The sequence below is a fragment of the Platichthys flesus genome, chromosome 20 (genome assembly GCF_949316205.1).
Source record: "Platichthys flesus chromosome 20, fPlaFle2.1, whole genome shotgun sequence".
Taxonomy (NCBI): domain Eukaryota; kingdom Metazoa; phylum Chordata; class Actinopteri; order Pleuronectiformes; family Pleuronectidae; genus Platichthys; species Platichthys flesus.
Window position 1 is genome coordinate 9,111,992 of NC_084964.1, and position 16,284 is coordinate 9,128,275.

Sequence of the window (16,284 nt, forward strand, 5' to 3'; positions counted from 1 at the left end):
TTTAAACTGTCATTTGTCTTCAAGCTAATGTGCGATGAGATCGCTCAGTATCTAGAAAAGTCAACATAAGACTTGGTCACATTTAAGAATATCAGTGAGACAGTATTTACCTTAAAAAGGATGGTCATCACATCAAAGAAAATATTTATTGCTATTGCAGAGACAACAAGGACCTCTGAGGTGAATCATTGGTCAGAACGATGTTGCTGATGGGAAAGGATAATGGTTAGGGAAACGCCACACTGTTTACAACCTGGTGTGTTTGTGTAAGTGGATTCATATGTGTGTACGTGCACACCTGTGCGTGATGCTTAAGGTAAAATGGGACTTTCTGGAATCGGCCAGAGTTGGAATTACTGGAGTGCACACACATACCACATTACACTGTGAACCTCCATCACTGCTATGTGTTTATGTGTCACATGAGAATACCAGGAAATGGTAATACTGCAGTATCTGTAATTTGCATCTGCTGTTTAACTTTTTCAAATGACTCAGTATGGTGTAGGTGTTACTCTTGTTGTGGGGGCCTAAATCCCCTATGCAAATTAAAGAGGATTCTTTACGACAGTGAAAAAAGCAAGTCCCTGTATTGTCATTTAATCTGTCATGATAATTATATAATAAATTTGAACTATAAAATCAATGTAGCTTCCTCTTCGTCTCGGAACACAGCTGTGTATGTGTGTGTGTCTGTGTGTGTGTGTGTCTGTGTGTGTGTGCATGCATGTGTGTTTGTGTGTGTGAGTGTTATAGAGACACACCTTGCACTTACAGCATGCTGCTCCTCTTTGGGGTGATGCCCGAAGGCACAGTATGGCCGGTGGGCATGCACGTTGTGATCGTCGGTCGGCGCCTTATCCTCCTTAACTGGAAGAGGCCGGTGCCACCATCTCATACACGATGGCTTAAAGAGATCATGTTCTAATTGAAGCTTGAATAGATAAAATATACACAGAGGGGAGTGACAGATACATTTGATAGGGTTTGGAGGCCTTTTCTTGCTTACTATGACAATTTAACCCATATAACCGACTGGGAGGATTCTGAATTCCTTTAGTATAGCACAGTGTTGATAAGTTTTATAAGGAGCGTACATTAAATGTTTATTTATTAAATATTTGGTGGTATGTCTGTCAAGAGGATGCTGGGTTGGGGTGGGGGGAGGGCACATGGGACGGGAGCTATGTAGGCAGGGCCGGCCCTAGCACATTTGGTGCTCTAGGCAAGCTTCACTCCTGGCGAAAATATTGGTTGGAGATATGTGTTACGGGTCCCAAGATTGAAACAACAGCAACAAAGTATATCTGTAGAATACAGCATGAATGCAGCAGCAATAACGACACAGAGCCTTCAGTTCCTCATCCAGACTGCATCTGGCACGTGGGCGGACGTTACCCCCAAAGAGACAGTACGGGATGCAACTGCTCCAGTGCCAAACGTTCCACCTGAGTGCTGCTGTCATTTACTGATCTCTCTAATGAAACATAAACCCACTTGACTATCACGTATATTATTAGGAATAATCTTAAATTACTGTTAAAGGAATTAATTACAATATTTTGGGGCATTACACATATAGAAGGGGGTGCAAAAAAGTTTTGGCGCCCCCCTCTGAGTGGCGCCCTATACAACTGCCTATGTCGCCTGGAGGAAAGACCGGCCCTGTATGTAGGATGTATTTCAAACGTTGACTCGAATAAACAGAAGTTGAAAAAAAAAAAAAACATGCTGCTTTCACAATACCCTCTCCGTGAATCGTAAACACATATGATTCCAGGAACACACACTATGTAGCATTTCTAACGTTCACAGGATAGAATTACCTCCTGTCAGTGGAGATCACGTATCATCGCGTGTTAATGACAGCTCCTCTGAAAAGTTGTTTTTCATCCTGTCATTACCGGCACCCAGGATATTGTTTTCACTTTTGTGGGTTTGGGTGTGTGGGTGTGTGTGTGCGTGTGTCTGTGTGTGTGTGTGTGTGCTTGTATGTGTGTGTGTGCTTGTGTGTGTGTGTGTGGGTAAGTGTGAGTGTGTGAACATAGACAAAATAACTCCACTACAGACGGAGTGATATTCATGACACTTGTTGAGTATATTACTTGGGATTGCAACTCAAAGGATTAAGAATGAAGAAGTAAGAAGATGCCGTCACTGACTTCACTGATTCAAATATGCATTACCCAGGTAGCTCTGCTTCCTATAGGGCTATAGATATGCACGACCCAAAGCTTATATATATTGAAAAAATTGTTTATGATCATTCGAAATCATCATGGCATCGCTATGAAGTCAGAAAATGGAGTCAAATATTGTAGCTAGGCATTCACTTTATCAACTGATAAGATCAGAGACACAAGCTACAATTTCTACAGTTTATTTTGAGTAACCAATGATTCTTCATTATACAGTATAAATGGCATCATGATACAATGGTATAAAAATGTCCTGATTGGTGAATATACATCCTAACAAGGCATGCATTACCCCTCTTATGCTTTTCATTTTTTTTATGTTTTGCCTTCCAACTCCTTATATGGCTTCTCACAATATTATGTTGTCGTTGATACAGCATCAGGCCCTGCCTGTTCCCCATCTGACATGTTGCAAAGACAAACTATTACACGAGGGTGAATCGGTTTATACTTGACTAAAGTCTCAGTAAAATCTCACCTTATTTAAAGGACTTAAAGGACTTATTTTCTGAATTTCCCTCGGGATTAATAAATTATCCATCTATCTATCTATCTATCTAGGACTATTTGAATTCAGCTTTCATGGATGCCTTTAAAAAAAGGACATTATTATCCCCATGAATTATATTTTTGTTACCAAATAGTAATACGCCGTAACGTGACCAGAAATGAAAAGTCACTTGTTACCACAAAGATCTACTACATTTTAAATTGAGACCCTTTTAGAAACATAATGGTGCAGCTGTCTCTCTGACTGTCCACCATCGTACATGTATATCGGAAAAAACTGAACTGGCAGCAGAGTGGTGCAGTGATTTGTAGTGAATGGTAAATGCAATGTATTCATATATGCAGTCCAAACACATGCAGTTTATGTTGAATGGAGACTTTATATTGCTCATAGGATGTGAGTCTGAATGGCTGCTGGTTGTCCATCGTCAAAGGATGAGCTGTATAGATAATGGATGCATGAAATAACTGAAAGTCAGCCTCCAGCATTCTACATTCAAAAAATACTCTTGAATACATTTTTATGCAAATGAAACTTTATTGATCTGTTATACATACATGTTTTGGGGATGAACTGTGAACTCTTACAAGCTTAATGCAGTACATACTGCACAGCTCCTTCACCACACCCGGCACATATGGAAGTTGATCACAAGAACTTGTCAAACGTTCACAATTGCAGTTCACAAGGCTGCTCTGTGGCAGGCCTCAAGTCCGTCAGCAGAAAGTATTTATAAGCAGTATATATACTTTGAATGTTTAGCTAAAAAGGTAAGGTATTGCTAGGAGTGCTACCTCAAACAAAAGGTAAACGATATATTTTCAGTTTTAGTGTTGCTAAAGAGAAAAAAGGTAAACAATATATTGTGTAAATACGTAATCTCCTCGACTTCATCGCACTGCTTGATTTTGTTTTATTCAAGCTTAAAGCTAGAGGAAATATTAAACAATTTGTTTTTACTTGCTCCTGACAGTGCTTCATTGAAGCTACATAAGTCAAATACATTAGTCATATGTCTCCAAGGATTTAGAATAAATGTGCAAACAATGATATACACATTTAATTATAGACCCATGGAGAGTTGTGTTTGGCTGCAAAAGTTAAATGCGTTTACATGAATGCATAATAAAATCTCAACATTTTCAATAAACAGGAAATAGATAGATGCATCAGTTGGGTTTTGTATACTGTCAGCGACTGCAGCTTGGATTGGTCTGTGGCTGAATTCTAAGCTGCCTCTGGGAGGCCAGGGCTGCTTTGCGGGTCATGGTGGTGCAGCGGGTCAGGATCTCATCAGTCTTTGGTCTGGGTGGAACCCTCGGAGCCCCCCCGCTTCCGTCTGACCCAATCGATCCAGAGCCCTCGGAGCCAACGCTAAAGCTGCGGCCATTGGACAGGCTGAGCTCAGGGCTACTGTGCCCACTGTCCCTGACGTTAGTCTGGCGTGAGGCTGCAGTGGGGCTAGTGGAGCTGTCCAAGTCCGAGTGGCTGGATCCACTGCTTGAGGAGAAGCCAGACAGGCTGGACTCGTTGCTGGCGTTGCTCATGTTACGCACGCGCCCGTCTGTGGTCAGAGAGTCTCTCTCCGTCTGTGGCTGGGACCAGGTCTCAGAGAGGACGTCCAGAGATTGAGCCTTGAGTAACCGCCCAGGCGCGGCGGTCTCACCCCTGTACTGACCTGCAGAATCCCTTTCTGGGTTGGTGTCGTGTAAATAAGAGGCCTGAGGTGCACTGCTGGATGCCAGGTTGAAAGTAGAGCTATACATCTTCCTCTGCAAGTTGAAAAGACCAGTACGTGGGTTGTTGTATGGCCTCAGGTACATGGAGGGGATGTAACCTGCCTTGCCATTGAATCTGGAGAGAGGATTGCAAGGACGAGAGAATTTATTATTAAGACATGCAATGGTCTGCAGACGAAACAACAATTTTCATTTTAGCCTGGTAGTGAATTAATTGAAAATATAAAGACATTGAGATGTTTTATCATTTTTCTTTCAATGTGTGCCACGGTGAATTGTTTGCAGTGCAATGACAGACAAGAACGCAGGGGTACCTGATGAGCCACCAGCCATTGTCAGACTTCCTCAGCACCTCCACCACGGAGCCGAGGGGCACAGACACCTCATCCTCCTTCTTAGTGGAGTAATTCCTCACCGCACAATACAGGGAACCTAAAAGTCACAAATGAGTTAGAGAAAAACTGCCACAGTTTTTAAGGAATGAGGACAAACACACAAATAGTTATGTAAAAGACAAAGCACAGATCTTTACCCTAGTGTTAGATAAAAAATTTTAATGTCAAAATATTGGTTGGAGATATGTGTTACGGGTCCCAAGATTGATACCACAGCAACAAAGTATATCTGTAGAATACAGCATGAATGCAGCAGCAGTAAAGAAGACACACAAGTGACTTGCAATGGTTAAGAAGTTCACCTTTGTGCCGGCTCTTTGTAACAACAAGTTCTCATGGGAATATGTCAAGTATCTATAGGTGCCATTGTAAAGGCAATGGAACAAAGTATAGGCTGAGGCTGATGAGCAGTTGCGTACACTATGTACTGTATGTACAGTATGTAACCCACGCCTTGACCATTTTGATTTACACACTAAAATATCTCACCTCCAAGCTGGAATTGGGCGTTGTCCACGTCATCATCATCATCCTCTGCCTCCCATAGCTCCAGATAGGGAGCGGGAAACCAGGCCAGGCGCTTCTCCTCGTTTTCCACCATCCACCATCCTGGAGAGAGAAAAGCCCACAGTTCAGAGAACAACGTTTGATACCGGATAGTAAGGTGCTTCCATAAAATGTATTTCCAGCTCAGGCACTCACCGGCATGGTCTTTGATCAGTACGTCCAGCTTCTCGTCCACAGCGACCTTGAATGGACGATTGTTGGTGTCCTTCGTCTCGTAGGCGGCCACGCAGCGGTGCGTCTGGGTGACCAACGGGTGGCTGACACTGCCTGCAGTCTGAGGGGTGGAAACCCCTCCTCCACTGCCGGAGTCGTCAGGCAGACCATCAGACAGCATGATCATGACGCTGTGTGAGAAGAGGAGTCACCTTTAGAACAATTTGCTATCTGGTAATTGGAGGAGATTCTGAAATGCAACTGAGCTGAACTTGAAAGCTGCACTGTAACACAAGCTACCTGTTCTTGGTGAAGTCAGGCTGCAGGTCCTGGTCTTTGGGTGTGAAGAACTGCGTGACCTCCGAGCTCTGAGTCACCGTCTGGTCACACTTGAGCAGTTTCTCGCAGTAGCTCTCCAAAAACTTCATGCGCTGGATAGAGCGCCTGGAACTTTTCTGCTGCAGGCTGTTCCTCCTGGCCTTTCCTGGAGAAAGGAGAAGAAATTGTTCAAAATAATCGCATTTGCTGTGAGAGAGATGGGGATCAGAACCGTATATATATAAGCATTCTCTTATTAATAACTAAATATTATTTCTAGGCCTTTTCTAAATCCATGCATACTATAATGATAGGCACATCACATCAGGATGTCATAAGGGCAAATCATTGCATATTTGGATCCGTGAGGTGATGAAGGAGACGATAAGGCCGCAGCGGATATTTGTAATAAAAAACAAGTTTTATGGTAATAATAATAATCTTACCTTGAAATTTGGGGATCACTCTGTCGCTTTTACGGAAAGGGTTCAAGTTAGGGAATCTCTTTTTCAGCTGCCTCTGTTTGTAATAAAAGATAAATACATATTAATATAATACACTTATAATTTATGCTACAAAACATGTACAACTTTTGACTTATTGATTATTCTTACATGAAATTTCTTAAAATCCTGGAAAGATCTGTAGATTATCACCTCAGCCCCATCAGACCATAGCAGACATAGCATGAACATCTGTGGAGTCAAAATAAAAAGTTGCATTGTATTGTAACAGATACATTATCAAAATATCAGTTGAAAATAAATAAATGATCAATAGTAAAAAACTCACCTTGAGTTTTGGTGTGTCTCTGTGGACGGCTCCAATGATGCGGGCGCTTATTACAAAGCGCTGATCTCCAGTCATCGTGAGAGAGTCTTCTTTCTCAGCTCGCAGGATGAAGAGTTGTTTCTCACTCTACTACTGTTCTCCTGTCAACCTGCAGCCTCCTCCGTTTAATATAGGCTCCAGAGAGAGGGGGCGGGCTGAAGGAGGCCTGCAGCATCCAAAAAGGTGTGTCCCACTACAGCTACTGTGCTGTGACAGTGGGTGGTTTTATTGAATACACACAGTGTGCATCACAGTCAGCAGGAGGGAATGCAGTAAATCTGGAAAAAGTCCCAGATGAATGGGCTATTGTAATAAAACATGTGCCAACATGTGCAAATCAAAAAATATGTTGGGTTATGCCTAGGGCATGGACCAGCTTTATATATGCTGCTTACTTTAGCTGGTCTCTGCTGGTGTTATGGTTGAGTTGGTTTAGGCTGGTGATTATTGGAATAATTTGACCTAGCCTATGTTTTCCTACTTTATAGATCAGCACAGTGATTACATACTTTCACCAAGGCTGAACACCAAGGGTAAAGCTTAAACTCATTGGCGGAAGGTAGCAGCATGAGAAAATTGTTTTGAAAAGAAACAAGACGTGTTCAAAATATTTTCATTATGTCAACACCATATATCGATGACAATTTTAATGGATGATTCCGTAAACTTTTTATGGACTCCCTGGAAGTGAAGCCAAGGGATTCACTATCTAAGAACTACTGACATATGCTCTTCATTCCATTTGGAAATTGTGAGCTACAGCACCATTAAAGTGTGATTATGCACATCAGGCGTAAAGAGATAGGTATATGCAGGTGAAATGTCATTGTCGTGAATTGCGGCAAACAGGTAGCCACGCCCCCGTACAAAGTCGGGAAAAAATCGCCCTAGGACAGGAAACAGATAATACACAGAGGGAAAGGTGGGGCTTAGTGGAAGCGGTGCATGTGCATGTGCAAACGTTATTTATTCCACAGCAACCAGTAATTACACACCAATTACACTTTACCATGCAGCAAGGCTAGGCTAATCACCTTTCTTCAAGTTCCCAGTATGTTAGAATCATCCAACATTGTATAACACAGGTAAATGTTGTACAATTTTGATTTGATGAACCAGTCTAAAACAAGTTATAGAATTTGTTTCTCTGAAGCCAACAATCATTTTTTGATTCTCTCAAGAATTTATTACAATATCAGCTGCTCCTCTCCTGTTATAACTTTCTGGTATGTGCTGCCTCCATAACTCCCTGAACCCAAACTTGTTTTGCACGTGCAATCACATTACACTTGTCATCTGGCAGCAATATTCCTTATCAGCAACTGGTGTGGAGAGCTGTGTGTACGTGTGTGTACGTGTGTCTGTTGATAATGACTAAATAAATATGTGCATGTTGTGGGAGCGAGCAGGTGTGTCTTCAAAGTGAGGACTGCATGAGAGGGCCAGAGTAAGAGGGGGTTATCCCAGCCACTCATCAGATGGATTTGGATGCAGAGTCCTCGTCTGAAGTGGTGCCAAGATATTATACACACAAACACACACAGTGTTACGGTGTAAAAGGTCAGGACTGTCCAGTTTTGTTTATGTCCTGGGAAGATGTCAGCACCTGAGTCTGGAGCCACGTGAGGTTTTCCCCCTTTTCAGAATTTGTGGTTCATCTGTCAAGGAAGAGGATCGTGTGCACGTGCATGAGATCGGCTACTCTGTCTGGAGGAGCAAAACACTGAAAGTCTTTCATGGCCTCAGACACACAATAACTAGCTCACACAAAACTTGAGGCCATGGTTTTTGTGAAACCAAAGCTCGGCTTTGAGAAGCATGTGCTGGAGCAAACTCATTCTCCCAAGATGCCATAGATCTCAATGTTCTGAGACAGTCAAGGAACTCCATCTCCCAGGATGTAACAGGATGCTGCATTTCCTGTGGTCTGGAAAATGTCACGCATAGGTGTGAAAAGTCACAAAATGCTCAACTCCTATTGGTCACTATGGCCACATGACCTGTGGGTCATCAGCCCAATATAAGGAGAGGTCTCCCCAAAATCTTTCTCTCTTTCCATCCACCCTTCGAGGACAGCAGGGCTTTCCAGCCGTCTCTCCTGGATTGCTGAGGAGAGGGCCTGGCTGCCCCAGCACTCTTCTCTTCCCGCCAACAACCGGAGGTCAAAGGTCTAGCTTCCAGCTCACCTTCTCAAGAAAATCTCCTCGCCCTTCAAGCTCTACAAAACTCCTCGTAGCGACGCAATGTCCTGCAGGAAAACTTCAACAAGCAACGGCACACACGGCTCCACAGTAACGCTAAGGCAGATACCATTCAACCAACCGGAGACGTCACAGAACTGCAAACTGAACAGCAACTTCTTTTCCTTTTCCCTCTGACTAGTAACAATTTGGGCTTAATAATTATACATGCTAAACAAGACTGTTTATTTGATCTGTGTGTGTTTATAAGTTTGATATATGCTGTGATATTGTGTTTATAAGTTATTTGAAAGTAATTGTTAGTTAGGCTCACAACAGGCCTTCTCTCTGACTCTCAGTATCTGTGTTTTCATACTTTATTATGTTCATAATAAATGTTTTCTTTCAGAATTGTTATTTCATTAATATTGCATAAGTGAATTTGGACAACCGTTACACTGTTAAGAACTCCATAACCTTCATTGCTCATTATATAATATTTAATGGTAAAATATTGAGATTTCTAATTGAACTAGATCTAAATGAGACTGATCTTAATCAATGAATTAGCTATCTTTTCCCTTCTTTGAAGGGTGGTGCCCCGCGAGACAACTTTAACCAGTTAAAGTTATGATTTAATATTAATATTTTAAATATTAATGTTTTATATTTTATTTTAATAACCAAATTTATTGCGTAAAACTTTTGCACTATTGCACAACAGTGGTAAGTACCTAAAATGACAGATCTTTGGGGGAAAAAATTCGGACATAGAGGAAAGGGGGACAATAAAGACGATTTGGCTTCACATTTGGGGAATGTCTGGGCAAACCTGGCTTTAATCTCCAGCTCAGCATAAGGAGCTGGCCAAGACTGTGCCAGCTAATTCCGTCCTGAACGTAGTGCTACCCGTGATCTTGCCTACCGTGTTTTGCTGGTTTGAAAAGTAAGTAAAAGATCGGACTCTGCATTGGGGTCCCCTGAGTAAAGGGGGGAGGGGCTGTCGATAGGGGCAACCCTGGGATTTTGTGGGTCATTAGGCTCACCAGAGTTGAATGTGTATTGAGGTGTCTAGGGAGAGAACCCCGGAAAGAATCCTCTTCTTCTCTCACCGCACTTGGAATCCATCTATCTTCTCTGGCCATTGCTATTATCAAAAGAGTTTCTGATAGTCACTGGCTGATAAGTTCGAGAAAAGACTGTGGTGGGATACAGCATCACAAAGGGTGTTGTTTCGGGTCGACTTAAGGTTGAGCGTGGCCTGAGCAAGAGAGAGGAGATCGTTCAGACCCTTGAGAAAACTCGGTCCTGTTCGTGAATGAACCTCAACTCCAAGCAATGGTATTGTGAAATGACTGAATTCCTAGGCCTCTTCCTTGACAAAAATTCTGAAGCGGGTGAAAATATGATATTGCTTCAAACTGAGGTGACGTCTTATCAGTACAAAAACAAAACTGAAGAGTCCTGACCTTTTACCTTTTACTGTCTGTGAGTTGTTAAGGCACTGATTTACAGAACTCTGAGAAAACTAAAAGGAAATAAGCAGCGCTGTCTGACTTTATTCGCTGTGTTATAACACATGCATAAGCACGTTAAAGAGAAAATGCACAGGAGGAGGGTTAAGAAAAGATAATTCATTTAGTGTCTTTTTGTTGTGTATATCACCTGCTCAAGTCCGATACAGAGATAGTGGCAGAGAAAAGTGCAATTGAAACCGGGGACCCCACAACTCAAACAGGTATGATCATTGTTCTTTGTGTTGTTAATGCTACTCTGATTACTCCCAGAGAAACTGTCTCTTGTTTTCTATCCTACACTTCTAATCTGTGTGAATAATTTTTTCTTCCAAATCCGTTAGACAAGAATTGAAATGACCCGAAACATGTGAGTGCCAGAGTGAAACAAATAATTAGCAAGACTGGAAACAAAAAGAAGTGCTCCTTTAAACCCATCCGAAGCTACTGCAAAACAAGCAGGAGAGTGATTTGAAATCCCTTTCACTTAGGAGCTGAAGTGAAAGGGACTGAGGGTGAATGGCCAGTGGCTGGATCATTCACCCCTAGAAAGCTAAAAATGATGGATGAAATAGAGTAAACATGGAAAGTAAATTCAAATTGGGACTATATGTGAATGTGCTCCCGAATTGATAAACCAGCTTGCCTATCCTTGAAATGCCTTCATGTTAAAAAGATCCAAAGCAATTAAAGCCAAATATTCAGACCGACCGGAGAAACAAGCCTCGGCCAAGTGAAGCTTTGATGGAACCATGGTAACCTGGCGAATGAACTGAAATGGCAGATAGAGCCCCTGACACCGTGGATAAGACCGACAGCCCAATGAACGGTTGGACATCAGAAGCTTATAAGGTTCTCTCTGTGGATGCAGTTATGCTAATAAAGGGGAATGGTCGAGAGAGGAACATCATTTCTCACCTGGTGATGGGACTGGTGCTGAAAGGCCAGAGCGCTGGCTCACCAAATGCAAAGGTGGCATTGATAGGGTTAAGGCCAATGTATGCTTCTCCGTTTTGACGGACACGGACAGATAGGACCGCCTTCTTTGCCGTGGAACGGCTTCTCCAGGTCTCTCCGCGGCTCCTCGGAGAGCTTTTCGTGCAGCTCTGATTTTTCTAACTACACGTCGGCATGGCGGAGAGCCCACGGATAGCCCTTGGCTGTGATTGGTCCGCTAACGCCAGCATTTCGGGACAACATCATTTCCGGACCTCAAACTTCCTGTTTTATTTCCATATCACAATAAACCTAAATTACAACTACGACTCTATGATTAATGTGTAAAGTGTGTTAAGCAAGCGGCGTTGTCCGGCTGACAAGGCTGGTTAGAGCACTTACGGCATGTTTGTATGGTCACATACGGTTATAACGAACTTTCATAACAGGGCTAGCGGGCTAGCCACCATGCTAACTGCGGTGGGAACCCGCCGACTTTAATCCCACGGCTCTCATGACACTGTTTCTAAAACACCGTCAGGTTAGAAGCAAACATTTGGTAGTAGTTAGTATCCTCGGGTGTCCGTGCTGACTGTGTGTGGAAGCTGGAGGGAAGACAGCTGCCTCCTCGTATCTTCAAGCTGTTGCAGCTGTTGAATTAGCAACGCAGTTTGGAAACAAGACCAGGGTACCGCTGCGCTAAGACACGATACCATAAGCATTATGACCCGCTGGGTATCAATTTATTTCAGCAAAAACTTTTGCGTCATCAACAGCCATTTTCTGTTAGTTGCCATCGTTCACTGTGTGTGAGGAGCCGGGGGGACGTAAATAAACCAGCATGGACTTCTTCTATATACCTCATGAGGTAGGCTTCTCTAAGCTCGACTTCCATTGCGCCAACTACTGTTCTGGCGCTGAATTGTTTTCAGAACAAAAAGACTCGTAGAACTATAAATCAAAAAGTGTCCGTCCGCAACGGACTCGGAGAAGCATACAGAGGCCTTGAGGGTTAGATTCCAGACCCTGTGGGAGGCTAATGCAGGCATAGATAGGGATCTGCCGCAAGTACAAACACGTCTCAATGGATTATTTTTTTCCGGTGCTCAAACTTCAGTGTCCTGATTGGCAGAAAAAGACATTTTCAGAATTAAGACAAATAATTGCATCTATGGAATTGCAACGTATCGCTGCCTGTTTCTCTCATTTTTTGCCAAAAGATTATCTGGAGAAGGCTGAGGCTGGTTTCCTGGACCGGCAGTTAGTCAGTGTAGCTACACACCAAGGGTTTTACTCTCTGATGGGCTCATGTAGTTCATTAACTGATGTTAAAAGTTATTTTCTCATACGGACACACAGGAAAGGGTTCCAGAATTTGTGGCACTTCGTTATTGGCCTTGATATTGATCGATCAAGCATGTGAAAATTCTAAATCCAGATCCTTTATCCATTTGTAATTGCATATTTTTACTTTTCATGAATCTGCTTCTGTCATAGCTCTCCTCTGCCATTTGTACATGCACATTCCTCAGGGCCTCAACACAGACGAGTCATGAAGATTAACTCACAGTGGCTGTCTGTGGAGAAGGAAATGCACCATAGTCACGTAGCGCCACACAGCATCATTTGGTATCAATTGGCCTGACTCACAATCACCTCTTTGTTTAGGTGGATTTGAAACGGTCAATTGAAACCTCGTTTTGCAGAATAGGTGAGGCTCCCGCCCTAGCTTTCATTTCCCTCTACCTGCAACAGCATATACAAGAAATCTCCAATCCAGAACAAGGAAATCAAAGCAAATCACATGAGATCATCAAGCACAGTTTACATCCGCTGACAAACACCGACTAATTCTTCAGGAGGCGCTGCAAAAGAAAATGTGCAGGAATAACAATGGGTCTTAACGACTTGTTTGTTAGCAGTGGTACTTCTAGATTTCCTGCACCAATGAGGTTGTTTTCTCACCCCTGTCCATTTGTTAATTTTTTGTTTTACACGTTTGTTTGTTTGTTCGTAAACACGATTTCACAGAAACAACTATATTTAGGGGTGGATCCAGATCAGCAGGTGGATCAAGGATTTTTGATTGGTTCAAAATGTGGCAAAATAAATAATTAGAATAGTACTCAGTAGGCTGCAAACATCCGCCAAGGGCCAATATGGCACCCAATGAAACCACATCCACATTGTCCGGATCAACAGATAATTTTTCTGACCCATGCATCCTTCCACGAGGTTTCATGGTAATATTTTTTTGCATAATCTTGCTTTCAAACAAACCATCAAACAACGAGGTGGGTTGAAAACTAAATAAAAATGGAGGTAATAAAAATGAATCACAAAGGACAACCAGCTTTTATATTTTATATATCAAAAACATACTTTAAAAGCTGCACTATACAAGGAAGCTGCAGTTGTAACTTTTTCATTATACTTGCAAAATAGTACATGAACTGGGACCAGTAGCTTATCAAGATTGATTTATTTGTAGCAGTGAGCTTTTCTTTGGCTCTGTCCTCCTTCCAAGACATGACCAAAGGTTTATCCAGCCATCTTATCATGCGCATAAGGAGGTGGAGCTTCTGTGAAGTTTCTTTGAAAAATCTGTTATCTCAAGAAGACGGAAGCTGTGAAGTGGTTAACAAAGCAGATTGTATATTTATAGCCAGTGTCGGGAAATACGGGCGTGGTCAGTAAGTACACAACAAACCCTGACACGTACGCCTCACGTTCAATTCGTTTGCTTTCCTTACTGGTACTCTCTTTGTGAAACGTGAGTCACAACAAATGTAGCAGCCAGTGCCAAGTGATGCAAGGTTACCAGAGACGCCAAAGAAATATTTTGGATTTTTTATTTTAAGATTTTGTTGATCTTCAGTTTGTGCATATCTTCTACTTTATGAGTAGTAATTGTGCATACACTCTCCTGCCAAACTTAATCTTTGAGTGGTTTAACCCCTTATTTGTTTAATTATTTCAAGCAGCCATGTCTTCAACGTCTGCTCATTTTACAGCAGTCAATCTTATCTGAAGTCTGGTTATCTAGTAAAAAGATGTGGAGATACTGCACTAAATAAACAATGAGGCTGACGTCCTGCGGATTTCACAGGGAGAGTCAGGGGTCAGTTTAAATGTTAGTCGACTGAATGTGATAACTTGTTAATGTACATGTAGTGTATAGCCTCGCTTCTCATTCTAATCTGCATTAAAAGGGTTTAAACCAGGGGTGTCCAAACCTTTTGTCCCAAGGGCCACATACAGAAAAAAATACAAAGGACTGGGCCACTCACGCAGCCACGCACCCCCCTGCCCTGGAGCGGAACTATTGACAGTGCGACTCAACCCCGAGGGTACAAACCCAGAACAAGCAGAATCAAGGAGGTACAATTTCTTCAAAAATAAAGCAAAACTACAAAGTGCTATCATTTTTAATATAAATATATATATATATATATATTATATTTTTAGACTTTGATGCGGGCCATTCAAAAATGGATGGCGGGCCGTAATTTGGACACCCCTGGTTTAAATAATGTATTGTTTATTATTTTCATTAGCTAATGAGCTCTATTTGACTGAATTATGCTCTCTGTGTGTCTCTAGATTGACTTCCTGCCTTTGTCTTGTTTCCCAGCTCTCGTGAATGTCTGCTCATTGTTTCTTAGGTGTTTCACACATGCTCAATCACCTCTGCCTTCCTATAAGTTCTTAACCTTGTCTTTGAGTCCGTCTTGTTTCCTGGTCAGTTTGTCACCGCTTGTCTCTATCACACGTGGCCTCCAGCTTTCCCCTGTTTCTTTTTATTTCTTATCTTTTTTTTTGTACCATCCTTTGCGTTTTGCTCGTCCTGCTTGGTGTAAAAAGTACTGAAATATTGTACTCAAGTAAAAGTACCTTTACTTTGATGAAATTTTACTTAAGTGCAAGTAAAAGTACCCATCTAAAAATCTACTCAAGTAAAAGTAAAAAGTGGTTCATTTAAAGTGTACTTTAAGTAAAAGTTAGTTAGTTACTTCCAACAACTTGATGGGGGCTGCTCCTATAAAGCGCAAAAAAGGACAAGGGGTCATAAATCAAATCCAGAAACAGTTATTTTTAATTAAAGGAGAATCTTTACAAATATAAGTGCAATGATATTAAACATATCAAACATAAAAAATGTAACATTTCAACACAACATTTAGTAACTTTTGGGAGGACGTGTCAAGACATGAAGGACATGACAGCTAAAATAAAAAAGTTAAAATGCCGGTGTCCCACTGTATATTTAAACATTTGGTTAAACTTTGGTCCATCTTTAGAGCACTAGTCTACAAACTTCTTGTTCAAGGTGAGTAGAGCTCATCCGGGCTCGCTTTGCAGTGAACAGCACCACAGCTGAAGAGTTGCTCGCAGGCGGCCGAGGCAGATAGGCCAGTGTTGAGTTTCAGATAGTGTTGTGCATGAACGAGTTCATTTTTATGAGAACGTTGAACTGAAAACACAACTTATTGACAAATAATGAATTTGAACAGTGAACAAGTTCATATTATCTGAGGTCTAGCTAAAACGTTACAGAATCTTTTCCTTCACCTGAGGAGAGACACTGTCTTGAGATAATTGTTTGTGTTTATTTGAAAAGAAATGCAGTCTTACAGGGCTAAATACCGTCTGAAAGTTGCAATTCTGTTTTCATGGAAAAAAAAAAAATTGGGGTGGGGGAGGGGGAGTGGGCGCCAGGAGTGAAGCTTGCATAAGGCGCCAAATGTGCTAGGGCCGGCCCTGTGTAGCGCAGTCATTCTCAAACTGTGCGGTGCGCCCATAACAGGTGGGGCGGAACTAATAGTAACTAATGAGTTTTTTTTTTACTCAGTAACGGATGTAATTTCCAATGTAGCGAAGTGCAATACTTCAGTCAAAATCAACTTAGGTAAAAGTAAAATTACCCATTTCAAAAACTACT

At 41.9% G+C, this 16,284-nt stretch overlaps 1 protein-coding gene across 1 annotated transcript; it reads right to left on the bottom strand.

Annotated features, from left to right (window-relative positions):
* Positions 1–3,259: 3,259 nt before the first annotated feature.
* Positions 3,260–6,792, bottom strand: noxo1b (NADPH oxidase organizer 1b). The gene is made up of 8 exons (XM_062413978.1): positions 6,674–6,792; positions 6,496–6,576; positions 6,328–6,400; positions 5,864–6,047; positions 5,546–5,754; positions 5,333–5,452; positions 4,763–4,880; positions 3,260–4,563 (listed from the first exon to the last, which is right to left on the bottom strand). The coding sequence occupies exons 1-8, from the start codon at positions 6,746–6,748 to the stop codon at positions 3,900–3,902; spliced, it is 1,524 nt and encodes a 507-aa protein (XP_062269962.1). The 5' UTR covers positions 6,749–6,792; the 3' UTR covers positions 3,260–3,899.
* Positions 6,793–16,284: the final 9,492 nt, after the last annotated feature.

Bases quoted from the DNA above. Each gene is read 5' to 3' on its own strand.
- noxo1b (XM_062413978.1), bottom strand. From the start codon at position 6,748: ATGACTGGAGATCAGCGCTTTGTAATAAGCGCCCGCATCATTGGAGCC. The intron at 6,401-6,495 runs GTAAGAATAATC...TATTACAAACAG, and splicing joins AGGATTTTAAGAAATTTCAT to AGGCAGCTGAAAAAGAGATT. The intron at 4,564-4,762 runs GTACCCCTGCGT...TCCTCTCTCCAG, and splicing joins AATGGCTGGTGGCTCATCAG to ATTCAATGGCAAGGCAGGTT.